The sequence below is a fragment of the Selaginella moellendorffii genome, unplaced genomic scaffold (assembly GCF_000143415.4).
Source record: "Selaginella moellendorffii unplaced genomic scaffold, v1.0 SELMOscaffold_16, whole genome shotgun sequence".
NCBI lineage: Eukaryota > Viridiplantae > Streptophyta > Lycopodiopsida > Selaginellales > Selaginellaceae > Selaginella > Selaginella moellendorffii.
The window spans coordinates 399,644-425,068 of NW_003314277.1; the positions used below are offsets into that span (position 1 = coordinate 399,644).

The 25,425-nt window shown below is 46.7% G+C and overlaps 7 protein-coding genes across 11 annotated transcripts; 2 read left to right on the plus strand and 5 right to left on the minus strand.

The window, feature by feature from the left end:
- Positions 1 to 76: 76 nt before the first annotated feature.
- Positions 77 to 3,228, minus strand: LOC9641588 (pentatricopeptide repeat-containing protein At1g62910). Its single transcript, XM_002971162.2, has one exon. The coding sequence runs from the start codon at positions 3,206 to 3,208 to the stop codon at positions 101 to 103; it is 3,108 nt and encodes a 1,035-aa protein (XP_002971208.2). The 5' UTR covers positions 3,209 to 3,228; the 3' UTR covers positions 77 to 100.
- A 2,778-nt stretch (positions 3,229 to 6,006) lies between these two features.
- Positions 6,007 to 7,396, minus strand: LOC9642312 (2-methylene-furan-3-one reductase). The gene is made up of 4 exons (XM_002971163.2): positions 7,019 to 7,396; positions 6,597 to 6,920; positions 6,393 to 6,552; positions 6,007 to 6,306 (listed from the first exon to the last, which is right to left on the minus strand). The coding sequence occupies exons 1-4, from the start codon at positions 7,364 to 7,366 to the stop codon at positions 6,044 to 6,046; spliced, it is 1,095 nt and encodes a 364-aa protein (XP_002971209.2). The 5' UTR covers positions 7,367 to 7,396; the 3' UTR covers positions 6,007 to 6,043.
- Positions 7,397 to 13,098: 5,702 nt separating this feature from the next.
- LOC9641589 (E3 ubiquitin-protein ligase At1g63170) lies at positions 13,099 to 15,127 on the minus strand. Of its 2 annotated transcripts, none has more exons than XM_024676088.1 (4): positions 14,150 to 15,127; positions 13,955 to 14,071; positions 13,598 to 13,895; positions 13,099 to 13,542 (listed from the first exon to the last, which is right to left on the minus strand). In XM_024676088.1, the coding sequence occupies exons 1-4, from the start codon at positions 14,794 to 14,796 to the stop codon at positions 13,339 to 13,341; spliced, it is 1,266 nt and encodes a 421-aa protein (XP_024531856.1). In that variant the 5' UTR covers positions 14,797 to 15,127; the 3' UTR covers positions 13,099 to 13,338. The 2 variants fall into 2 exon arrangements, with proteins under 2 accessions (XP_024531856.1, XP_024531855.1); XM_024676087.1 differs by having other exon boundaries at positions 13,955 to 14,080.
- Positions 15,128 to 15,224: 97 nt separating this feature from the next.
- On the plus strand, positions 15,225 to 18,999 carry LOC9642314 (IQ and AAA domain-containing protein 1). 3 transcript variants are annotated; one of them, XM_024675947.1, is made up of 19 exons: positions 15,225 to 15,321; positions 15,371 to 15,456; positions 15,505 to 15,595; positions 15,646 to 15,720; positions 15,783 to 15,860; positions 15,913 to 15,966; positions 16,033 to 16,131; positions 16,197 to 16,313; positions 16,363 to 16,418; positions 16,469 to 16,555; positions 16,615 to 16,721; positions 16,772 to 17,340; positions 17,397 to 17,750; positions 17,809 to 17,931; positions 17,978 to 18,142; positions 18,209 to 18,352; positions 18,399 to 18,632; positions 18,696 to 18,785; positions 18,847 to 18,999. In XM_024675947.1, the coding sequence occupies exons 2-19, from the start codon at positions 15,446 to 15,448 to the stop codon at positions 18,937 to 18,939; spliced, it is 2,547 nt and encodes an 848-aa protein (XP_024531715.1). In that variant the 5' UTR covers positions 15,225 to 15,321; positions 15,371 to 15,445; the 3' UTR covers positions 18,940 to 18,999. The 3 variants fall into 3 exon arrangements, with proteins under 3 accessions (XP_024531715.1, XP_024531716.1, XP_024531717.1); XM_024675948.1 differs by having other exon boundaries at positions 15,225 to 15,456; positions 16,615 to 16,718; XM_024675949.1 differs by having other exon boundaries at positions 15,225 to 15,456; positions 16,615 to 16,679.
- Positions 19,000 to 19,057: 58 nt separating this feature from the next.
- Positions 19,058 to 21,870, plus strand: LOC112346608 (splicing factor, arginine/serine-rich 19-like). 2 transcript variants are annotated; one of them, XR_002992509.1, is made up of 4 exons: positions 19,058 to 19,878; positions 19,938 to 19,997; positions 20,046 to 21,648; positions 21,711 to 21,870. XR_002992509.1 is itself a non-coding variant. In XM_024675950.1 (3 exons), exons 1-3 carry the CDS (start codon positions 19,129 to 19,131, stop codon positions 21,564 to 21,566), a joined length of 2,331 nt encoding a protein of 776 aa, XP_024531718.1. In that variant the 5' UTR covers positions 19,058 to 19,128; the 3' UTR covers positions 21,567 to 21,870. The 2 variants fall into 2 exon arrangements, 1 of the variants encoding a protein (XP_024531718.1); XM_024675950.1 differs by having other exon boundaries at positions 20,046 to 21,870.
- LOC9641590 (protein root UVB sensitive 2, chloroplastic) lies at positions 21,803 to 23,660 on the minus strand. Its single transcript, XM_002971165.2, has 9 exons — positions 23,502 to 23,660; positions 23,357 to 23,445; positions 23,176 to 23,260; positions 23,042 to 23,101; positions 22,878 to 22,971; positions 22,725 to 22,822; positions 22,499 to 22,678; positions 22,332 to 22,454; positions 21,803 to 22,275 (listed from the first exon to the last, which is right to left on the minus strand). The coding sequence occupies exons 1-9, from the start codon at positions 23,637 to 23,639 to the stop codon at positions 21,880 to 21,882; spliced, it is 1,263 nt and encodes a 420-aa protein (XP_002971211.2). The 5' UTR covers positions 23,640 to 23,660; the 3' UTR covers positions 21,803 to 21,879.
- LOC9642315 (cell division protein FtsY homolog, chloroplastic) lies at positions 23,600 to 25,410 on the minus strand. Its single transcript, XM_002971166.2, has 11 exons — positions 25,096 to 25,410; positions 24,937 to 25,041; positions 24,801 to 24,874; positions 24,684 to 24,742; positions 24,580 to 24,620; positions 24,412 to 24,532; positions 24,263 to 24,331; positions 24,117 to 24,199; positions 23,999 to 24,067; positions 23,882 to 23,944; positions 23,600 to 23,812 (listed from the first exon to the last, which is right to left on the minus strand). Exons 1-11 carry the CDS (start codon positions 25,390 to 25,392, stop codon positions 23,699 to 23,701), a joined length of 1,095 nt encoding a protein of 364 aa, XP_002971212.2. The 5' UTR covers positions 25,393 to 25,410; the 3' UTR covers positions 23,600 to 23,698.
- Positions 25,411 to 25,425: the final 15 nt, after the last annotated feature.

Here is a 25,425-nt window from a genome sequence, read left to right on the forward strand (position 1 = left end):
AAATGCTATAATATATAACTTCAGGATATTCAATAAAAATGAATTCTGGTATCATGTTAAACTTCAAATGATCATGTTAAACTTTAAACCTAGAATTAATTTACTTCAGAGGCCCCAAAACTGCATCTTCAATCTCATATCCTTTGCCAACCATCTCTTCCACAAACTTGGCCGCCTTGCCTCGTGCCTTCCCACCATACGCCAAGTCCATAATCTCCTCCAGCACCGCTCGAGCCTCTCCTCCCTGCCCCGATTTACAAAGCCCCGCCACCAAACTAGCACACCTCTCCGGAGCCGGGAGCTGCCCACCTCGTACCATATCCCTCACAAACCCCAGCGCCATCTCCATCTTCCCTGCCTCGAGCAAACCATCCACGGCAAAGCGATACACTTCGTCACCCCACGCCTCGCTCCGCAAGCTCTCTCGCCCCTCGCGGAGTATCTCCAGCGCCCGAGCACTCCTGCCGCTCTTGCAAAGCTCCGCTGCCAGCGTCCCATACACGACGTGGTCGGGGGAGATCCCTGCGCAGACCATCTCCCCGAAGAGCTTGAGACCTCCATCGACCTGACCCGCGGAGCAAAACCCGAGTATCAGCGCAGTGTACGTGAACAAGTTTGGAGCGCAGCCGGAGCTCTTCATCTGCGCGAACACCCCGCAAGCTTCCGGTAGCCGGTTGGCCTTGCAAAGCCCCGAGACGAGCGCAGTGTAAGTCACCACGTTTGGAGCAAGCCCCCGGGCGACCATGTCCGAGAGGAGCTCCCGGGCTCTCTCCGTTTGCCCCGCCCGGCAATGCCCGTGGACGAGCGTGTTGTAAGTCACCACGTCCGGGGATTGCCCGCTGGAAACCATCGCGTCTAGCACCTCTCGAGCTTCTTTGATCCGGCCCGCCTTGCACAGCCCGTGAATCAGAGTGTTTTGCGTCACGACCGTCGGCTTGCACTGCCTCTTCACCATGTCCTCCAAAAGGTGGCGGGCATCGTCGACTCTGGCGATGGAGCAAAGCCCGGAGATGAGTGTGCTGTAAGTCACCACGTCCGGGACGTGGCCATCGTCGGTCATCCTCTTGAGCAGCCTGAAAGCCTCGTCCAGCTTTCCTCTCTTGCAGTGAGCGTCGATCAGGATGTTGAAGGTGAAGCGGCTGGGGCGGCAGCCTTTGCTCCTCATGCTCTTGAAGAGCTCCAGTGCCTCGTCCAGAGTGTAGGCCAAGCACATCCCGTGGATCACGACGTTGTATGTCACGGCCGAGGGGGTGATGCCCGAGTCGAGCATCCTCTGGAAGAGCTTGTAGGCCTCGTTGAGCTTCCCAGCTTTGGCAAGGCCGTCGATGAGGATTCCATAGCTCCAGCTATCCGGTGGTATGTCTTTCGCTTCCATCTCGTGGAAAACTTGGCAGGCTTGATCGATCTTCGACTGCTGGCACAGGCCGAGGATGATAGTGTTGTGTGAGCGACGGTTTGGAGTACAGCCCAGGCGCTCCATCTCGTTGAACAGGAGGAGAGCTTCTTCCACTCGGCTGGACTTGCAGAGCCCGTCCATGACCGTGTTGTAAGTCACCACGTCCGGGACGTGACCATCTTCTATCATCTTCTTAATCAAGTCGCAGGCCTCCTCCAGCATTCCTCTCTTGCAGCTCGCGTCGATCATAACGTTGTAAGTCACCGGGCTTGGAGGGCAGCCTCTTCGGTTCATGTCCGCGAAGAGCTCGCGAGCATCGTCGAAGCTGTTGGCCATGCAAAGCCCGTGAATGAGACTCGTGTAGGCCACCGTCGAGGGAGTCACTCCCGAGTGTAGAAGCTTTTGGAAAAGGTTGCGAGCGTCGTTAAGTTTCCCTGCCTTGGCGAGGCCGTCGATGAGGATACCATAGCTCCAGCTATCCGGTGATACGTTTCTTTCGTTCATCTTCTCGAACATCTGGACCGCCTCGTCGATTCTATCGTTTTGGCACAGTCCCAGGATGACGATATTGTATCCGCGGAGGCTTGGAGGCGAGGAACTCGAAGAAGAACTAGACGGAAGTTCTCTGTCACCAAACAGCCGGACTGCCTCCTCGACGCGACCGGCCTTGCAAAGCCCGTCCAAAACCGTGCAGTAGGACACTTCGTCGGGAGCACACTCCTCGTCGGGCATCGCTCTGAGAAGCTCGCGAGCCTTGTCGACTTGTCCTCGCGAGCAAAATCCTTCGAGAAGCACGTTCAAGGTGACGAGACAAGGCTCACGCCTGTTCTCCCTGTAAACTTGCAGCGCCTCGTCTATCCGTCCGGAATCCATGAGCCCGACAAGAACAGAGTCGAGAGAACCGGCCGCGAGAGGTATTCTTTTCTCGGACATCGTTCTCGCCAGCTCCAAGGCATCGTCCACTCTGGCAGCCTTGCAAAGCGCCACTACGACGATGTTGTAGGCGCTAGAGTTTGCAACTGGCATAATCTCCAGTAGCTGAAAGGCACGCTCCATGCTTCCTCGCAAGCATAGCTCGTGCGCCAGAAAGCTCGATGTTGCAAAGTAAGGTGGTATCATCCTGCTTCTCATCTCGTCCATAACTAGCTCCGCCTCGTCCATCTTCCCAGCCTTGCAGAGCCCACACAAGATGGTGGTGAAAGTAAACGAGTCAGGAAAACACCCTCTGTCCACCATCACTTGCACCATCTTCTTTACGGCCTCTGTTTCCTGCCTCTTCGAAAGGCTGTCTATCAGAACGTTGTAAACGTCCGGGTATGGAGAGTGGCACTCTTCCATCAGGGAGAAAATTTTCACCGCCTCGAAAGTTCTCCCAACGTTGCACCATCCCTGGATGACGCTGGTGAAGAGCAAGGGAGCCGGAAAAATCCCTTGCTGAAACATCACTCGAAGAACTTTCTCGGCCTCGGCTAGCTTCTCAGCTTCCACGAATCCATGAACAAGGGACGAGCATGTAGCCTCCTCCACCAGAGTAAAATCCCTTGAGAACTTGTGACAAAATACCTTCCAGGCCTCCCCAAGCTTTATACTACCCTGAAATTCTTTTTCTAACTTTGAAGCGCTTTTTTTCTTTGCAATTCTACCCGCATTGCTTCGATCTTCCACACCTGTTCTGGACAAATCGATCAATCTCCTCCAGCGGCTTCCACTGGAGCATCTAAACCCACCTGAGAACGATCGCCTGCTGCCGAAGCCAAATGTAGCACACCCCGATAGCAGCAAGGGTCTCAACCTCCTTGAGTTGTGTGCCATCGGCCTCCATTCTCTTTAAGAACTAGATACCATAAACCCTAAACCCAAGACCTTTCATTTTGAATATTTTATATATATATATATATATATATATAATGAAAGATATATCCTTTATATTAAATTGCAGTAAAAGTGAATAAATTAGTTTTCCAACTTAATGTATATCAATAAAACTTTTGTTACAATCATCTATACAATAATAAATTCCTTTCTCACATTTTTTTTGTTTTTATTTTTTCTATTTATGTTTTGACATTGATTTTCTTAAAAGTTTGTGTGAAACTTCCATACTCTCAAAACAATTTCTATGTAGTTACAAAATTTTTTGCTTTTGCCTAGGAGGGAAGAAAGGAATATTATTAAAGTTGGTATAATTTTAAACAAGATACTATTCCTTTAAAATCTATAAAAAATAATTATTATTTATAAATAATTATAAATTAAAATTACGAGAAATATAAAGGACCAACATTTTGGGGTTTAATATATTAAAATCACTTATGAAATATAAAAAATAAATATTAATATTAATAAAAAAAATACTCACTATTAATTGTAATTGGTGGTGCTTGTATTGCAATGTTTTTCAACTAAAGAATAAATTTTTAATGCCGACCAAATATTATTTAATTTTAATACTGTATTATTTATATTAATTACTACATTGTATTTATTTTCAATTATAAAATAATATATATATCTATTTAAGTTTTTTATATCTACTAATACCCCAAATTTTATTTTTACCTATGACAATGAAGAATAAAGAAAGAATTAAAAACTGGTATTTGTGATGTTTTTGTTTCTCAAATTTGAATTTTAAAAATATAGAAAAGGACTTTTCAAATTATAACTATAATTTCTTTTCAAATCATAAAGATAGTTTTCTAAGAAAACTGATCATATGGGATATCAAAATATTTTTTATTTGGTTCTTGAATTGTTTGGTCATAGTGGCTATATTATTATTTCATCAAGAGTGACACTTCAGCATTAAATTATTGCCACTTACTAGCAAATTGCTTAAAGGTACTCAATCAATATATAATTTTCCAAATACAGGACATATCAATATAGAGTTTGATATTTGTGTTTGTAAATTAAAATGTTTTAAATATTAAAGTTATGGGCAATATGTTTTTGTGGGAGAGGAAAGTGTTCAAAAAACATTCCATGCTTATTAATAGCTATCTTGCTAACACACACAAAATTGGTGAATGTTAATACATGTTACTGCAGATCTAATCCAAGTTATAGAAATTGTACCAAGGAATTCATAGCACTGGCTTTCCTGTGATGATTAACCCAACTCGTTTTCAATGGCCATCCAAATCTTAGGAGTTTTGAAATTTTAAACATACATTTCCCAGAATTTAGCTTGCATTTTTTCTCATTGAGCTCTGCCTAGTTGTAGAGAGGGAGAAAGTTCATTGTTCCTTGGCACAAAGAATTGTGTTTTCTAACTCGTGTTAATGAACAAAAGCGACATATACGAATGCTACCACAGAGCTGGGTTTGGCCCCAAGATTGTTCTTGCAAACCAGTATAGGAGTGCGAGTGAAGCTCTGGGAAGTTTGCAACGGGGTGTGGGGTCCGAAAGATTTTCACCTTGTGAAAATCAAGTAGCCTTTTTCAATCCCCTCTCAACTAAATCTATGACATATCCGCGCATGTTTTGTAAGCAGATTTTCCAGGGTACATTGAGACTGGCAGTGCAACGCTGGCTCTACACCCTCATCACTAATATTCTTGTGGCGGTTAAGGCCTGAATTACTGTGGAACTTGGGTGAACAACATGGGAAGCATATGCAAAGGAGGTATCGAGCAGGACTTGCTCATAGCCGATGTGGAAGCCTGGAGAAATTTTGTGAAGGAAATCAATAGGCCAAGTATAGCTTTGATCTCTTCCCTCTTTCAAAGGCCTTGTATGAACGGAAATCATCGAGCATGTCAGCAGTTTGTGAATCATCGAGCTTTGTCGTCTGCGTACTCGAAAGAAAAGCTCCTTCAATCCGAATTGCCACACATAATCATGTGGACGATATTGAACTGAGTATCTCCAGCTGCAATGTCCACCAGGAAGCAAAACAAGTCGTTGACACAACTTACGTGGTCTGCAACTAGTCATTCAGCTTCTTGGAGGTCCTGATTTGAAACGGCGTCGTCCTGGAGTTTGAATCCCATGCCATACTCCATTAGTTTCCATAACAAATACACCAACTAACACGCGACGGTGAGTCAGCAGCCCCTCCAAGCCCAGATTCTTCAGCTTCACCTGATTCACGCTTGCCTCCAACAGCTCGGACACTCTGTTGGAAAATCGTTGGCATGGATATGCCAAGGTAGCTCTCAACAAGCCTCTTGGCACCTCCAAAGTCAGCTCCAAGGCCCTACAAGTCGTCAAGGATATCATCAACATGGAAGCACCAACAGGCAAGCTTGCACATATTCTCAACTCTGGAATCATCAGCAACAGGGATAAAATGCAAGTGGCTCGAACTCCCTTCTCAGCAGCAAGGCGTTTCCTACTTTCGGGATTCCCTTCACCATGCGCAAGCTCCAAAGTTGCAGCCCAATCTTCCAAGCCTGGGCGAATGAAAGAATACAGAGGGTGGCACTTAACCAGGGAATGAGCACTGGACATTTAGAACGAAATCGTAGCCATTGGGATCTGAATGAAACCACACAACAACCCTACAGCACATTCGTCTTATCGGTAGGAGACGTAACGCAAAAATGGAGTGCTGAGTTCATATGGCTTGCAACTATGAAGGAGAGCAGAAAACGTAATAAGAATATATACAAATATTCCCTAAAACCCGTATTTAGAAGGTTTCATTGAAGTACAGATATCACCACTTTGCCAGATGCCCTGCCACCTTCCAAGTAGCAAAAAGCATCCACTACACTACCAAAATCAAAGGGGCCTTTGGGATCAATCACTGGTTTCACTGTGCCACTTTCCAAGAAGTCTTTGAGCCTCACCAGATTGGATCCATTGGAAGTAACCACAAATCTAAACCCAGGAGGATTTACTGGCCCAGTCAGAACAACAGCAGTGCCTCCTTCTTTGACAACATTTGTGCCTTTTGGCTCCCCTGGATGCACAAAACCATAAAATGTTACAAAAAATTAAAAAAAAGGAAAAAGAAAGAAAGAAAGAAAAAGAAAAAAGAAAACATACCAACAGCATCAAAAACAACGTCGTATCTCTCCGGCATGTCTTCAAAGTTCTTCTCTTTATAATCTATAACAATGTCGGCTCCCAAAGACTTGACAAGCTCCAGCTTGGGAGTACTAGTCGTGGCTGCCACAAGCGATGCTCCATACACAAACTTTGCAAGCTGCATTTTAAAGGTTAAAGAAGAGTAAGCAAAGAAATCCAGACCTGTATAGCGAGTGATCCAACGCCTCCAGCACCTCCAAGCACGAGCACAGACTGTCCCGCCCTCAACTTCGCCTTGTCAAATCCTTCCTGTGCCGTCTGGATCGCCAAAGGCAGGCTCGCCGCCTGGATGAAACTCAAGTTCCGGGGCTTGATTGCCAGGAGCTTCTCTTCCACCGCCGTGTACTGGGCGATGGATCCCCATTGCTTTGGCTTGTCCAGCGCAAACTCGGAGATGTCACCGTAGACTTCGTCACCTTGCTTCAAGCTCGAGACTTCGCTTCCAACTTTGGCCACCACTCCAGCCACGTCGTATCCAGGAACAGTCTGCGAGAAAAGTAGCGCAAGACCACATAAGTTGAAAGCACTTTGCTCAATCTTCCAAGAAGGAATGGGAGAGAAGAAGAAAAGAGGAGCAAACTTACGGGAAGGTCCGAGTCCGTGGCCTTGAATTTGCCCAATCGCCGCTTGAAATCCACGGGATTCAACGCGGCTGCGTGTACCTTGACGAGGACCTGGTCGGGCGCGAGCGGTGGGACTGGAAGCTCCTCCAGTTTGAGCACGTCCTTGGCAGCTCCATACTCTTTGTACACCCACGCCTTGTGAAGGGATGGGATTGCTGCCACCGTCGAAGCCATCTCGCCAATTTTACTGCTGCTGCTAGCAAATGTGAGAGTTGCCCTGGCTCGCTTCTTGCTTCGGCTGAGTTGCCCCACTGGAAACCACGGGGATTGAGAGACGCACACGGACTCCATAGCTAGGTCTGGATGCATCTAGAACTTTTCTCACCTTTAAACCCCTCCGTAGATGAGAAAGAAAAAAACAAATGAAAAGCCACACCAAGACAATGTGGCATGTTTTTAAAGTTTTTCCCCTTGTAATCTCTAACACAAGATCCAGCTTTGGAGTACTGGTCGTGGCTGCCAGATGTGATGCTCAAGCTGACTGGAAAAGGATTCCGCTCTAGTTCTGGGGGTTGATTGCCAGGAGCTTCTCTTCCACTGGATCCCCACTGCTTTGGTCTGTCCAGCACAAACTCACCGAGACGAAAATGACAGCAGTTGGCTACGTGACCGCCTAAAACCCTATCTAAACCCTGTCATAACAATATTCTGTTTTGAAATTGTGGATAATTATCCAAACCAAATTAGTTAATAAATGAATTTGACTCTAAATTTAGGTGTAGTATAGAGAATATAGTCAAGTTCTATGGCTTTCTCAATATTTGGATCCCTGTACTCATATACTTCTTCTGTGGGATTATTTGAATCTCTTTTACGAGGATTCATCTCTCTTGCTCTTTAAGAAGAGAAATCGTGCTTTACTAACGATTTAGACATTGTGAATGTGTTTATTATTTAAAATTGCACCTTGCTTGTGTGTTAATTGCTCCAAAACTGGGTGGAACAAAAGTTTGATAATGATCCAATCAACATTTCACATTGAATAACAAAATTGATGGCTATTTTAAAACATGTACACAAAGCATTAAATTTTTGGGGTTAAAGTATATATACAAAATGAAGACCATTTAATTTGGCTCCTCATCTTCCATGGTCCCAAAAATTTAGAATGTCCAATCCAATTTAAAAGCTGTTTGATTAGATAATTCCTTTCTTGTCTCTATTTTTAATTTCTTCTTTAGATCTCTAAACCTTTTCATTATCACCACTCATCCTAACTAGGTGACTTTAGTGCCAATTAATAGTTGATAAATCTTCTCTTAGGATCATCACACAGAAGGCTAAGTTGGTTAAAATGACAAGTACATATATTAATATTTTAGGATTCATTACAATATCTCATTCAAAACTTGCTTGCATTGTTTCTCCTTCAATAAGTTTCTTCTAATTTAATTCACCATTCTCAGTTTAGTTTTAACTTGGAACCTTGGATTGGAAGTACATATTTTATTAATAAAGAAGATTATTCTCCCGTTTTAAATCCTCCTTTTATAGTTGTCCAATCAAAATATCTCATATCTCTTTGCATGAGTTTCAGAACTTGTCTATGGTCTATGGTGGCTAATGCTAAGATTAGGATTATGACCTACTATATAAAATGAGTCACCACAAGTAGATTACGCCTGACCTTTTGGCCTCAATATCCATAATGTAGACTTCGAGGTAGTTTTGAACCGGTTTAGGGTTAAACCCCTAAACCCTACAGCTTTGCTTTCAGGGAGTTAGGCTTCAATGCATCAGTTGGATTGTAGACAATACAACTTATCTTGGAGGCTCCGTTGCTTGTTTGTTTGCAAATGAGGATGATTGCACAAATGTGGTTTCATGCATGTGTTGCAGATGCAATTTTGAAAGACAAGGTCGTGGTGTACGATATGGAGGAATCCAGAATCGGCTGGGTGAAGCAAAACTGTAAGCGGATATAAGATTCCTTACGGTGTCTCATGGCTCCGACCGCTTTACTCTTGTAGGTTCCAAGTACAAGGTAACATTGGGAACCTGAAGCTATCACTTCAGCAGTGAACCGAAATTGACTCCTTGTCAGCTCGGCTGGCATAACAATAAAAACTAAAGACCAATGCTTTCTCCACTGCATACACTGCAGTTGGCTCCCTGCTAATAAAGTGTGGATAATGGAGAAATGTCCATTTGGCAATCTAGAAACTTGTGGAGGAGCAGTGGCTGGACACTTCTTCACAAGAAATTCAAGGAGAAGGAAACGAGGCACACTTTAGGCTTCGCTCTACGGATAAAAATCTGGATTTTGCCTTCCAGATAGGAAGTACCTGTAATGCGACGTCCCCATATTATAGTCTCCGACGCGGTCTTCAAATGGCAATGTTGTACAGCTTGTCAATTATGCAATGCACAACCAGATAAAAGCGAATAAGTGGCCCCTAATATCCTCAAAAGTTCAGGGATTATGAGGGTTCTACTGCAAACAGGTAGCTTTGGAGGAAGAATATCATCTAGTAGTTTTTCTTCCCCATCTTGTTCGTAAATGGCTATGGTGCTGACTCCTGAGAATTATGTTGTCCCCATAGCCTCCGAAAGGTTCTTGACGTGGTCTTCAAATGGCAATGCATGTTCCCTAGTGCAACATGTTTTGACCTGCAATATGTTCCATAGCTTGACCGGCAGGCAGGTACACCATAGCTTTCATAAACACAGTGGCTTTTCTTTTATTTTCTTTTCTCCAAGAACACTTGGTCTCTTTTTCCCGATGCAGACATGACTTGAAATTTTAATTTTGGAACCATCTCTCCAGACAAAGAAATTTACACGGACCAGTAAAAATCGTGGAGGCTGCCCAACATACACAAAAGGCATTTACTTACAAGATGCGGTCATATTGATCCGTCAGCAACGCACGCTTCCGGTTTCATTAAAATTGCTGCTAGTCTTGTTTCAACCAGCTAACTCGGGACCTCTTTCAATGTCACGAAGCCTATGCCAAAAATGCAGCCAACATTTCAATAATTCCAGCAGTTTGTGGGTCTGCATTTGAACAATTCCAGCAGTTGCACAGCGATGCTGGATAATATTGACGGAACTAGGCAAAATACGGAACAAGTCGCCCTGGGCCCGGTCTCAAAAGTCACAGGTACAACCCGTTTTTAAGGGAAAAAAAAAAGTCACTTGCAGAAAAAATTTGACGCAGTACTTAAGAAATAGTGAGAATTTGTCAAATGGGAGCTTGTATATATATATATGCTTTGAAATTTGCTGCAAATGGAGTTGCAGAAAAATGTCTTATTGGCTGATTATTTTGGTGTTCATCGGCTTGATGTCCTCTGTGAATACAGGGGGATCCGGAGTTCTCAAACTTAAGCATCGATTTTCTGAGCTTGAAGGATCGAGCAAGCAGTCTGGGAAACGAGGAATGAGTGAGGAGCATTTTCGCCAGCTTATGGACCATACCCGAGCAAGGAGTCGACGCTTCCATTTGGAAGTCGACCTCATGCTGAATGGAAGTTCCACTTCCGCTGCGTAAGATTGGAATTTGTACCTTAAAAGGGTTTTGAGGTTAATTTTGTGTTCAAAATTTGTGCAGAACTTATTACGCTCAGATAGGTGTCGGGCATCCCGTCCAATTCCTGAATGCTATTGTGGACACAGGGAGCGATATCTTATGGTTCAAATGCAAATTATGCCAAGGTTGCTCCAGCAAAAAGAATGCCATTGTATGTTTTTAGCGTTCTGCCTGGAAATTTTTTCTGAAGGTCTGTGGTTCTATCATCATGCAGGGTCCAATTACACTCTATGACCCGGAATTATCAAAAACGGCATCCCCAGCTACATGTTCGGATCCACTGTGTTCAGAAGGCGGTAGCTGCAGAGGCAACAGCTGCGCATATAATATCTCATATGAAGACACCAGCAGTTCCACAGGTACCTATTTCAGAGATGTCGTGCACCTTGGAGACAAAGCTTCATCGAATACTACTATGTTCCTGGGGTACTCCCGGACAAGCTTTTTTTTGCAAGATTTGAACTAACGCTTCCTTTAGCTGTGCAACGAGTATTTCGGGACTTTGGCCGGTGGATGGTATTATGGGATTCGGGAGGAGTAAGGTTTCGGTGCCCAACCAACTTGCTGCTCAGGCAGGCTCATACAACATTTTCTACCATTGCTTAAGCGGTGAAAAAAAGGGCGGCGGGATTCTTGTGTTGGGTAAAAATGATGAGTTTCCTGAGATGGTCTACACACCTATGCTTGCAATAGACGAGTACTAGCATTTGGAATTGTCCATCTTCGATGCTTGACTTTGGTTCTATATGTTTGCAGTGTCGTGTATAATGTGAAGCTGGTTAGTCTTAGCGTCAACTCAAAAGCTCTCCCAATTGAGGCAAGTGAGTTTGAGTATAATGCAACAGTAGGCAACGGCGGAACTATCATTGACAGTGGCACGGGTAGTGCTACATTTCCCAGCAAGGCCCTCGCGCTATTTGTAAAGGCCGTAAGTGATTAGCTTGCTTCGTTAAGTACCGGCTTACTCACTTCTAAGAACTGCAGGTCTCAAAATTCACCACTGCAATTCCGACTGCTCCACTCGAGTACAGCGGTTCTCCATGTTTCATCTCCATTTCAGACAGGTACGGATTAGTTTTATCCTGCACTTTATTTACTCCCAGGAACAGTGTGGAGGCAGATTTCCCGAATGTGACACTTAAGTTTGATGGCGGAGCAACCATGGAGTTAACTGCTCCCAATTATCTCGAGGCCGTAGTTTCTCGAAAGGTACTTCGTCTGGTTCTCGTGCGTATCTCTTACTTACAGCTTTCTGAATCAACTCACTTTCAGGGGGTTAGGCTTGTATGCATCAATTGGGCTGTAGGCAATTCAACTATCCTTGGAGGTACTCAGTAACTTCCTTGCTTAGTTGCAAAATTTTGGACCAAAATTGATTGCACAATTTTGGTTTCATGTATGTTGCAGATGCAATTTTGAAAGACAAAGTCGTGGTGTACGATATGGAAAAATCCAGAATCGGCTGGGTGAAACAAGACTGTAAGTGGATGTAGGATTCATTACGACAGTGTCTCATGGCTCCAACCGCTTTACTCCTGTAGGTTCCAAGTACAAGGTAACAATGGGAACCTGAAGCTATCACTTCAGCAGTGAACCGAAGTTACCTCCTTGTCAGCTGGGCTGGCATAACAATAAAAACTACAGACCAATGCGTCTCCAGACTCTCCACTGCATACACTTTATTAGTAGAAATGAATAAAGTGTGGATAATGAAGAAATGTCCATTTGTCAATCTAGAAACTTGTGGAGGAGCAGTGGCTGGATGCTTGTTCACAAAAAATTCAAGGCTAAGGAAACGAGGCACACTCTGGAACAGGTACAAGTTTCTTTGATTTCTGTACCTCTTATGATTTGCTTGTTTCATGTTTTTTTACAGAAGGGCTTTCTCCCTCCCTCAGATTCGGGACTACAGGCAGGCTTCGCTCTGCGGATAAAAATCTGGATCTTGCCTTCCAGATCGGAATCGATAATGCACTGAGTTACGTAAGGATCCAAATGTTGAGGGACCACGTAAGCGATATACCTGGATATTCGTGGTATGTTCTTTATGCCCTTGTTTACTAATGTATCCCTTATCCTTTAACATAAACGATTAAAAAGATATGAATGAGATGTCATTGGCCTTTAACCTCTGCCTCGCTGGTGACTATGCCTTTGCCAGCAGATGGAGTTGCATGGGCAACATTTCTCTTACAGCATGTAATGATCACGGGAGATGAATCCGTTATTCCACGATGCCTGGTTTGCACCCTGAGATGGATCGAGAGACAAATATCACAAGCAGTTGAAAATACTTCTTCTGCAAATTGCATTCTGAAAGAAAACTCAAGAAAACTGCCCAAGTTGTTTCGATTGGCCAATGAAAGAAAAACATCAACACCACATTTCGTTGGGGTGACATGGTCAACTTTTGACAGTTAACCCGCATCGGCCTGATCGGGTGGCCCAAAAAGTTAACTTCGGTAACTCCTTTCTAAACGCAATTTTAAACTAATGCTATATACCTGCGTCAGCTAAATTCTGGTAGCGTGGGAAATTTTATTATCTCTTCATCTTTCATCTTCGTCGCACCTTTTGCTTAGCAAGAGCTCTTTTAGAAAAAGGGAGGGGAGAAGAGAGAGAGAGAGGAAATAAAGCAGCACTTACGAGTTGATAAGTACCCGACACTCGTCGCTCGCTCGCTCCAGAGCCTTGCTGCTGGTCGCCCCACCACGCCTCTCGACGGACAGCGCCCAACCCTCTGGATCCATCACGCTGCTCTGGCTTCGTTTGCCTCGTTGCCAGCCGCATTGCCGCTCTGGTCGTTCGCGCCCCCAACATCCAGCTTACACAGCGGACAGGACGCATTGATCTTGAGCCACTTATCTACGCAATCCACATGAAAGTGGTGCGTACACGAGAGCTCTCGCAATGGCTCCCCATCCCTGTATCTAGCAAGACATATGCAGCACACCTGCATAGATCACGTCAGGGAGGAGAGACAGAGATAAACTATAGGACAGGCTTACCGCATCATCGGCTGACACGGCACGCTCTTTGTCGGTGCCTGCCGCTACGAAGCCACCCTCATTTGATCCTTCACTATCAGATTCGCTCCCGTCTTTACTCTCGCTCGATGGCCTAGACTTGAACTTGTATGTCGGTAAGGCCGCAATGACCTCGGCGCTCGCGCCTCTATTCTGCGCTTGCTCCTCCCGGAAGCCGAGCAGTGCGATTATGCACGGCAAGCAGCAACATATAGTCGCGCACAGAATAAAGGGCATGGCGTATCCAATGCAGCTAAAAGTAAGGAAAACAATACACAACCTGCAGAAACAGGAAACAAAAATGATGAGGCACAAACAGAGCGCAATGTGTCTCCATACCTGTACAGATTTGGCGCTTCGCGGGACGAGGAGTGTCCGCCAAATATCCACACGTTCCCAACGACGAACCACACCGCGAAGAAGCAATCCAACGCAATCTTGAACTTCTCCACCAGCCTTCCAACACTGATGAATAGATTAGTCGAAGAACAATAGAGAAAAATATAAAAAAGAAAGCAAAAGGAAGCACCATACCCCGAATTGTCACTCGCGGAATCCACGTCCCTTCCTCGCGACCGGGCCCGAGACTCCACCACCTCCGTGGAAGCTGACGGTATGTTCAGCGCAACGTAGGACGTCCCCCTCGGCGATGGCGGAAGGCTCTCTGCGGATGGCGTAGACTGCGAGGGAGACTCGTGTTGGTCGTGAGCTTGAGTCGTCCCATTCCGGTGGGTGTAGCGCCAGTAGAGAAGCGGAAGCGTCGCAAGGCAGCCGGCGGCATAGCCCGCAACCCAGACCGAGAGTGGAGCCTGCGGCTTCTCGTCCCTGGAGAGCGAGAGGACGATGATAGACGCCACGATCTGGCTCACCGTGATGGTCAACTCGATGGAGATCCAGAGGCCCGAGTTGAGTGGACTGATTCTCTGCCTGGGGATTGAGTAGTTGCGAGTGGATCGCGACGAGGATGAGCTGCTGGAAGGGGGAGCGGTGGCAGCGTCCCCATTCCTTTGTGACAATTGTCCTTGTTGGAGGTGTTGATGGTGCTGTGCATTCCCACTGTTGGAAGCCTCGGGCTCTACGTTGACGACGCTGTGCTCTGGCGCCGCCGACGATGAGTGCTGCTCCATCAAGAGAGGATACGTATCTATGTGGCGAGCGTCGGCATCCGAGTTCTCATCCATGGAACTCCGCCGGGATCCTCCTCTCACCCTCTCCGATGCATAATCCTGTCCTGCTGTCAATGCCTCCTTTCCTAATCATCTACGAGCTCTCGCACAGCTTTTCCCGGTGCGCGATGACGAGAAATCCTAGAAACAAGGAGAGATTTCTTCCCACACCTTTGCAACACTTTGGATCTGGCGGTCGATTGCGCGCCGCCGCCGCTGCGTCACGCGCAAGGAGGAGGATCGCCGCGCCGCACCGCTCCAAGCTCCATGGCCTGGCCGCTAGAGCGCCATCGCCATAGGGTTTGCTCTCTCTCCCTCAATGGCAATCACTGTGCGCAATGGAAAGGGTTATTTTTCTTCCCCGTGTCCCGCTTGGCTACGTGTGAATATCAAGAAAAGTGACCACCATGGGATTCGATCCCTAGGTCGATCGCATTTCAAATTCTCGCGAGGGCTAGAATGGCGATGGCGACAGCGGCGGCGATGGCGATGGCGCTGTCGCGGGCAATGCCGCTGCTGGAATCTAACGCCGTGCTGTAGGTGAGCAATGGCTCGATCGATTGCCGCGAGGCGCTGTTTTTTCTTGCAGCTTCGATCGATCGATCGAGAGGGATCTGCGATTATTTAGCATCCACCGATCGGCGCATCAGCTTTTGCAGCAGCCATGTCGAACGTGTAAGATTTCCTTCGCGTGAGAGTTTTTATTTTGGTTGTTGCGGTCAGTTTCTTTGATCAGCAATGGGAGATTGCTATGCGGCAGCTTGTCGATGTTCTTGCGATTGAAGTTCCTTCGTTTTCTTTCTTGGGGCCCCAGGTATGTCATGCTTACCCGGGATGAAAGAAGTGACCTCTTACCCCTCGCAGAATTTGTCCGATTATTCTCGGATATATATCAAGTACTATCAAGTATATAGAATGCTGGAGGATTGCTATCATCAGGTATAGTACTAATCATTATAGAACAAGCAGATGAAACTATTCGGCTCTTGTTTTGTGTGTAGATCATTCACCCTCAAAAGCGCATCGATTGCTTGAAGTCCTTGGAGGCGGTAATTGGGAGAATTCTCGAGCTAAAACATGTAAGCCCGTTCGTGACATATCTCTGCATGCTGCTTGAAACTTGGCTTTCAGTGGATGGTGTTTCTGAACGCCGGGAAGGAGATTATTTACCTGGAAGACCTTTTGGTAAGCCGGATGAGTTTTAATTTTTTTTAATCCTCAATTTACTAAAGCTGATGCGTGGAAGTTCAGCTGAATTTGGAACTGACTCCCGATGCTCTGGATGTGGTTCCGCCTCGTCTTTTGACTGCTGACAACCTCCGGAATCTTGAAACACGAGACAATTTCCTGGTTGCTTTCTATACTATTTTCATTTATCTTCTTTCAGTTCTCGCTCATACGACATTGTCTTATAGATCAAGGTCCTGCAACAAGAGAAGGAACAGCACGAACAAGAAGGCTCTGCCGATTCTCAATCACCAGATAGCAAGTTCCCTGTCTATACACCAGAGGAGGCAATTGCAATATTACAGGTAAGCTATTTACTTTAAAAATCACGTGAATAGTAGCCTTTTATGCCAGGCTAATGAACGAGGCAGGCAAGCACGTCATAGACTTGCTACTTTGGCCAAGACACGGTATGCTAATCATGTATCATGATACACATAACTCAGCAAACCGTTTTTAGATTCACACAAGAAGAAGCTTTGAAAAAGCAACAGGCCGGTCACGAACCTTTAACTCAAGAAGGTGCTGCAGTTGTTATGCAGTCCGCGTATCCTTGAATGTGTACGAGCGCTTCTTTTTTGGCACTTTTCCTTTACTGTGCAAAAGAGCCCGAGGATTTCTAGAAAGGTGTCGGGTAAAACATTCGGCTGAAGACGAGCTTACTCTACTCGGTACATTCTTTCCGAGCGCTCTCTACCTTAAGGGGGAAAGTAGTGAAGTTTATGATTTTCGTGTAAGCTTTCTAATAGTATGTTCTTTGCAGAAATGAATATGTATGAGCGCAACAGCGATCGGGACTACGCCTTCGGTTTTATGAGAGAAACAGAATTGAGAAGAAAGAAGAACCAGCTATTGAGCTATCAGGAATACCAGGACGCAATGGCACTTGCAAAGGAGCAGATTAAAGAGCTGGAGGGACAAGAAATGAGGGAGATAATCCAGGAGAAAATAAACGCATGGCTTAACGCGAACAGAGATCCGGATACTGGCTTGTTTCCGCCCTTTCCAAAGCCAGCTGACGGTGGGAGTAAACTCATAGTCTTTCCGCCGCCAAAGTTCGACTTTGAAGTCGAAACTAAGAAGAAGAAAGATGCTAAAAAGGACGACAAGAAGAAGAAAAAGAAGAAAGCCAGTCCATTTCCTCCGTTGGTGTTCCCTGTGGACGACGAGGAGAAGCCTCCATCGTGTCCTGCATTTTTTCTGCGACACGTACGAGAATCTGTGGATGTTTACACTCATAGCTGGCATGACAAAGACGACTCGGCGAATTTGGCTCAAAAACATGACACTGACAGACTAAAAGGACAGCTTCGACCGATGGTGTTCGAAGAGGTAGGCTCGTAACTACTATTTTTTTGAACATGAAAGTATCTGACTTGTGCTTGCAGATAAGACTAGAAGTTGATCAAAATACACGAGTAATTCTCGACAGAGTCAAGAAAAAAATACTCGCGGAGCTCAAAGCAGCCAGGAAAAAGCAAAAGAAGGGTGCCAAGGAAAAGAGGAAAGAGAAGAAGAAAGACAAAGACAAGGATGCGCCGCCCCCTGCCAAAAAGAAGCCCAAGAAACCGAAGGATCCCACAGCTCAAAGAACAATCGAATCCATATACTCGGAACTTGTGAAAAACGGGATTGTCCAGCTTCTTCCCAAAAGAGAGCTGTCGGATTATGTTTCTACGGAAACTTTCTATGGTCCAACGTTTGAGGTTGATCCGACTGGGTTTGATCCCACCACAGCTCAGGTATTTTCGAGTTTCAGATTCATGACAATCTTGCATCCTTTCCTTTTCTCGTGTCCAGGTAAAGAGAGCAGTTGTGGAGTATTGTATCATGCCTCTCGTGTCGGACTTTGTGCATCAGAATGCTCCGTATATAAAGTCAGTCCTTCTTTACGGGGCAGAAGGCAACGGGAAAACTCTACTGGTATTTTATATTCATCAAAGTTGTAGTGGCTTGAAAAGTTCTTCAGGTACACGCATCGGCACGGGCTGCTGGCGCAGCATACTTCAACTTGTCCCCACAAGTGCTGGATGGAAAATATCCTGGGAAACAAGGTGCCAAGATGCTTCAAATGGTTTTCAAGCTTGCGAGAATAATGGCACCTTCGGTGGTCCATATCTCTGGTGTTGAAAAGGTCAGCAAAGTTTCTTTTTTCTTTTTCCATCCCTGTAGAACGCCACTAACTTCACTTCAATTCCAGCTTTTCGTAACGGATCGGAAAAAGATAAAGACATGGGGCCTCAAGGACAAACCAAACAGAATTAAGAAAGCTCTTACCAAAGAAGTTAAAAACATTAAACCGGGAGAACGAGTTCTCTTCCTCGGGACATCCTCCAGACCACAGGTAATGTCAAACTCGCTGGAAATCTCTAATGCGAAAAGCCGTGCAGGATGCGCCTGGGAAACGACCTGTGTTCCCGAATTTTTTCACCAAGAGGATTTACGTTCCATTTCCCGACTATGGATCAAGGTCGAGGATATGGCGAGCTTTGATCGAGAGGCACGGCGGTGTTGTGACGGAGCAATTCAACTTGTCCACAATCTCGCAACTTAGCGATGGTTTCAGCGTTGCCTCCATTGAGAAGGTTTGCAAAACGGTCCTGACGGAGAAGCGCAAGCGAAAGGTAGCCAGACTTTCTCCTTGTTTCTCCTTCTCGATGGATTCACGCTCGAAACTGTGAATGTAGCTTCGAAGATTTCCACTGACCATCAAGGAAGTTATAAACGACGTTCACAGCACTAAGCCGGTCGATCCAGCATTCCATGAAAGCCTTCGAGTAAAATCTCTCTTTTTCATCTTTCTCTCCAATGAAAGTTCTTTCTTTTTTTCTCTCGCAGGAATGGGCCAAACCGAAAAAACCAGCCGAGAAAAAAGGTGGCAAAGACGCCAAAGGGAAAGGAAAAGGCAAAGGGAAAGGAAAGAAGAAATGAAAAATTTCGCTTATATTTGAGATTTGCCAGCTATAATTGCAAATAGGGTTAGGGTTTGCGGGAAGTGGAGAAGGCGCAGAGCTGGATTCGCGAGGCGCTGGCTCCCGGTGAGCCGCGAGGGTGAGATCGCAGGGATTCTTATGACGCTGTAGAGCGACGCCAGTGATTTCCCAGTCCAGCGGCGTAGCTATGGCCGGATCTGAGGCGCAGGAGGCATCTTGCGCATCGGCGCTGGTGTCAGCTATGGAGAATTTGGGTGTGAAACAGGAAGATGGAGATAGGGAGGAGCTGGCTAAGCCGGAGGAGAAGGATTGCGAGGCGGATTTGGAGAGCAAGCGAGAGGAACAGACAGTGGAGGCGAGCGCAGGTAAAGATTCCACGAATGTAGTCGTGGAGAAAGAGGCCGAGAGCTCGCATGGGATTTCCAAGGAGGAGGGAGATGCTGTAGGCGGGGATGATGAAGATGGCAAGGTTACCAAGGAAGAAGATGGTGATAGTGTGGATAACAAGGAAGAAGACGGTGGAAGTGCTGTGGGTAGTACTGCTGGATCCGACAACAAGGAAGAAGATGGAAGCAACTCTGCTGGAAATGACAATGATTTACCAAAGCCAAGCCTGGAAGACAGTGAAGCTGGAACAGACAAAGGTGACTCCGATCCAAAGGATCTATTGCGGCCTTCTGGTGATGTCCATGTCGTGATGAACGCCGCCACGCTTATGGAGAAGCTAAACATCGCCGAGAGCAGTGATGGAGGAAGCAATGGTGGCGACGACGATTTGAGCAGCAGCGTGGACAGCACTGCCAACAGTGGGCCTCGTCTCGTGGAGGGCGATGGCGAAGCAGCCTCGCAGGAAGATAAAAGTGAGGACTGCTCCGAGGAGGGGTCCGTTCGACCGAAGAAACGCATCGATCTCCAACATCAGTTTGTGCGAGGAATTGTAAGTATTCTTGTTCTTGGTTTTCCTCTTTTCTAACTCCAGCCTGACTGCTTTTCCAGGTGAAGATCCAGTACGACAGAGATCAATACGAAAAGCAATGTCAAACGAAGAAGCATGAGGTAAAATCACAGATGCTAAACTGTGATAAAATCGTAGTTTCTCTCCAGGAAAGGGACGTGAAAACACCTGACAAGATCAAACCAGACGCCAGCGCAAGGAGAACAAGCTCTTCTCGCTCTTCTCCACGGTCGCCACCAGTTCAAACTACCAAGAGGCAGTTTTCGTTTGTGGACTCTCCTCCAGCGAGGCCAAGCGTTAATGCTAGCGAGGATCAACAGGTTGAGAAGAACAAGCACGATCGATCCACCGCAATATATCGGCCACCAAGCCTTCGCAATGTTGACACGGACAAAACTCGGTCACTTCGCAGTCACGAGACAGATGGAGGTCGATCTACTCGCAATGCCGAGGCAGATACAAGCCGGTTTACTCGCCATACAGAGGCCGATACGGCTCGATCATCCGCAGCATCTAGCCGAAGTAACGCATTGAAAGCAGGCTCTCCAGCTCCAGTGGCAAAGTCGCCGGGTCACTCAAAGGAGTTGGACAGGGAGGTTTTGCCGGAGGACGTGAGTATCAGAGTTACCTTCGACACTGAGAAACAGAAGAGACGGATCCAACTCTCCAAGCCGTCGGGTTCACAGGGAAAGGAGGAGAAAAACAACTTCATTGTCACTTTCGACACGACCAGGAAGGAAAGACATATCGAGATGCCAAGCTCAGCTCGCGGTGTGGGTAAGAGCAGCAACCACGATCCTCCTCCCAGCGCGGTGGAGGTGAGAGACAGGTTTTTTGGAGAAGGGCTCAAGCGCAGGGACAGTGGCGATCTTCCAGCGTCTTTCGAGTTCAAGGCCACGGCGTTTGGGAAAGGCCCGAGCGATGAGACCAGAGCCGCCGGAGACAACGCCTTCGGCAAGAGACCCGGCCGAGGGAGCAACAACACCAGGTCGTCCCGTGGATCCAGAGCCTCGGGAAACGTTCGCGTGTTCGAAGTTGGCGCGACACCGAGGCACCCGAGCGGCGGCAACGGCACCACTAACATCCTGGAAGTAAACTCGTCGAAGAGAAACGAGGAGACACCGCTACCGCTACCACCAAAGGACAAGCCATTTGCGGCGGAGCTCAAGTGGGGGGATATCGTGGAGTCGGAGACGGAGCCGAGCCCGACTCCCAACGCGCACGACTCGTTTAGCAGCAGCCCAGCTCCGGACGTTTTGGAGTCCAACCAGTGGCACAACAACGGCCAGACCAGCTCCAGCGGCGGCCGTAAGTCGTCCTCGAGGAAGCACAGGCAGAAGAAAGAAGCGCCGCCGCCTCGCCAACCATCGCCGCCGCCGCCTCGTCAACCACAGATCGAAAGCCCGGACTCGCAAAACGCTCCCAGACGAAGTGTGTGGGAGAGACTTGGCCCGAGGCCGGCAATGGAGGCTACGCGTTTGAGGATGGCACAATACGAGAACAACGCAATGGCGAACAGCTTGGAGAACTTTCGCGAGGCAGCCGAGCGCGAGTACTTGGAGAGGCATGGTTTCGGCGAGCCGTCGGTGCAGGCGGCTTACAAGGACACGAAGCAGAAGAGATCGAGGCTGGAGCTTTACGTGCCTCGACGGGGGGGATCACAGGCTTGACAACGAGCAAGGCACAGGTTTTTCTTTCTTTTTTCTCTTCTTTTTTTCTGCTGCTTCTCTTGCGAGGACTATATATGCCGAGGTAAGGCGCGTGAGGGGCTATATATATGTTTCAAGCAAGGCTCACGGACGGACGTGTTGCAGGCAAGACACAGGATTTACAAAGGTTGTAAATACATACCAGATTATTTGATGGACTTTCGTGTTTCCATTATTATTGTGAACACAACACAATCTGTGTAAGCTTTTCTTTTTCTTCTTTTCATCTTAATGGAAAAAACAAAAAAGATGCTTTTGTAAGAAACATCTTGTGTTACCAGAAGGCCCGAGCTGCGGAGCCGTGAAGAAAGAGTTGTGTTTGCCAGCCTCGACTTTTAAGCTGCGAGAGAAACTCTGGTAGCATCTTGTCGACGCGGGAGTAAGCGTCGCTCAGTGAGGCTTCTTTCGAGGAACACGCTGCTAGAAGCCATCCCCGGACGACGTCTTCGCCACTGGCCGAGTGATGCAGCACCATCTCCGTAGAAGTCTCGTGGAAGTCCAGAAGAAAGCGCTCGCTCTGGAACCTGTGCTTGAGCTCTCTGATCTTGCCGGATGGGATTTGGAGGATGTCGTTCGCGATCCGGACGCTTCCGGCGTGGACGTTTGGTTTCACAGGCAGTATCAACCTTTCCCTGTAGCGTATCTCGGCCGGAGAAGGAACTCTTCCTAGCTGGCATTCATCGCTTAAGCAAAAGTCTCTGGGACATAAATATTTTACGAGAGTACCTCGAGGTAGTCCGCGACGAGCATTGCTGTTCGCTGGGCATTAAGAGTGTCGAGTGGAACAGCTCTCATTTCCTCCATCACACTGTATAAATGAATCACGGACAGAAGAGGTGCTACAAGAAGCTGTGAAAGAAAATTTAGAGAGAACTCACGCTCAGAATTCATACCTTTCCTTGTAGAGAAGTACAGGCCGATGATGCCAAACGAATGCCGACTCCAAGCCCAGCCACATTTGCAAGAGTTGACATAGCCTCACCTTTGGCGTACAAGTCACTAAGGTTCCCTTCTTTCGCAAAAGCGGTGTAAAGAGGCAACCGTGTTGCTCTAGCCGTTACCATTGCCACTCCCTGAAAGCACCATCATTTTTCCACACAGCTTTAAGAGTTCGAGTACCTTTGCAAGGTTTGCGAGTCCGGCAACTCCTAGAAAATATTGGGGACATGCTGGTGAAATCATCTCCAGCGCAGTACCCGCGTCGTACAAAACATCGGCTGCAAAAGAAAAAGAATATAACTTATGAAACTCGAGAACAAAACGCATACCAACCAAAAATTCTCCATCGTTTTGGCTCGGAGTCCATTCTAGCTCCCATTCGACTTCCAACAAGCTTTCCAATGTGCTGCATTCCATCCTTGAGAACCTGGATATCAATCCAGCCATCACTTTTTAGCCATCCCTTGACAAAACTTTGCTCCTCGCTCCTCACTTACCCAGCTAATCACAGTCGCTTGGGCAGGAGTCGGCCTTAAACCAGCGGCAAACACGAGTGACTGAAAAGAGGGAAGTTAGAAAAAGGAACAGGACAAAAAAGACTCTAGCGAGAGAAAAAAATTCTCGGAAGAACCTGTGTGGAGAAAACTGAAAGAATCGCACTGGAGAAATGCTGCAGCGCACGGAACTGCGAATACGTAAGGTAGCCTTCTCCCACACTGCACTGCTCCAACCAGCTCAATTCAATCTCGAAAGAAACGAGCAAAAACAAAAAACAAAAAAAAAGACAGAGAGAAAATGGGGCTCTTTCTCACCTCTGTGGATACCCCACAGGAAAGAATTGGTCAAGAAATCCATCGACCAGCTTGTGCTTGAGCGGCCGATTATCGTCCAGCAGTCGCGCCTGGAAAAATCGCTAAGAAAATTAGTCGCCGGGATGCACTGAAATGGAAATCTCACCTGGAGAGTGCCATCGCCTTTGGACACGTACTCGCGCCTCGCATTCTCGGAGCGCTCCCGCCATAGCTCGCCCATAAACCCTCCTCTGTTTCTAGGGCTTTTATAACCAGTCAGCTTTGATTTAAACACGCGTACCATTCTCGATACAAATCTAGCAAAATCCAGCCAAGTTCTACAGCAAAAACTCACCGATCTTGTCATGGAAAGAGCGCATTTACGAATGCCTCGGCATCAAAGGGTTGCAAATCTTCCAGGCCTTCTCCAACACCAACGAACTTCACGGGAATTCCAAGCTCATCTACAACACTAGCCTGCGCAAAGTTTCCAGGGAAAAGAAACAAACTCTCAGCTGAGAATTTTTTTTAAAATCGAGGACATACCACACATCCGCCTCTTGCAGTTCCATCGAGCTTCGTTAACACAAATCCAGTAACACCAACAACCTGAAACACAGTATTTGCATTAGGAAAAATATCTCCAAACAGATTGTTTCTTACGTCGTTGAACTCTCTCGCTTGAGGAAGCATATTTAAGCCTGTTGTTCCGTCGAGGACCATCAGCACCTCCTGCGAGTTTGTGGTGTTAAACGGATACAATTGAAGCATCAACACTCACATTTGGGGCTCCGGCAAGAGCCTTCCCGATTGCTTTCTTACAGTCTTCAAGCTCATCCATCAAGCTGAAGTTTGTGTGAAGACCTGTCAAAGGAAGAAAAAGGAGATTAGATCTTGAAGCTGCAAACAAGAAGCTAGCTTACTTACGGCCTGATGTATCTGCGAGAACTATGTCGAACTTCTCTGCGACTGCCCGTTTTACAGCTCGTGACAACACTATATTGAAATCATATCACAATGAACGATAAGCGATAAAAAGAAAAAAATCAGGGAGATTGTCGGCTCGTACAACTTACCAGGGGCTGGTTTCTTTTGTCCCTCTTCAGCTCTTACAATATCCGACTCGGTTCTCTCTGCCCATACTTCTAGTTGCTCCTTGGCTGCAGCTCTAAACGTATCACCAGCCGCCATGAGTATCTGCAAACCTTACGTGTGAGCAACTCTATAATTTACAAAGCTCTCACCTTTACACCTTTCTCCTTCTTTAATCTGTGTGCCAATTTTCCTGTTTCGCTTCAAGCAATCAGAAAAAAAAAACAGACTTGAATTTAGATGTGAAAGAGCGTACCTATGGTTGTTGTCTTCCCTCCTCCATTCACACCCACGACCATAATCACAGCGGGGCGTCTGGCATCAAAACAATGGAAAAAAAATTCTATGAGAAAAAGAAAATCGTCGAAAAAACCTGGTCCCGAGCTTGAGGTCGGTGCTACCGGCTCTGCTCGTAAGAAGTTTCACAATACTTTTCTTTAGCGCAAGCTTTAGAAAAAAGAAAAAAAACCAGAAGTTACTATCTCGCGTTTGCAGATCAATTTTCTCACCTTGATTTCTTGTCCAGTTTTGAGCTTTGCGGCTAGAACATCCTTGCGTAGACCATCCACGATTTTGATCGCTGTTCTCGGCCCAAAGTCTGATATGAGCAACGCCTGCATAGGTATTATCAAAAGAAGAAACAAAAGCAAAGAAATTCCATTCCATACCTCTTCCAGTTCATCCAAGAGCTTCTCAGCATCGGACAGATTCCAATACGTCAGGAGCTCGTCCACGACTGCCAGATTCTCCCGCGTCTTGGAGAATCCCGAGAAGAGGCGATCGATGTCGCTCTTGGCCTTCTCCTTGAACACGCGCCCCAGCTTCCCGAAAAACCCAGCCTTGTCGCTGCTACTGCTAGCGCATCTCACCATCAAAACCGCTGCATTCTTCCGCGGCCGCCCGCTCGCACTGAATTGCACCACACCAGCAGCGCTCGCCAAGCTCCCCCGCGCAGCTGCCGCCATAGCTCCTCTCGCCAAGCCCTAAACCCTCTTTCC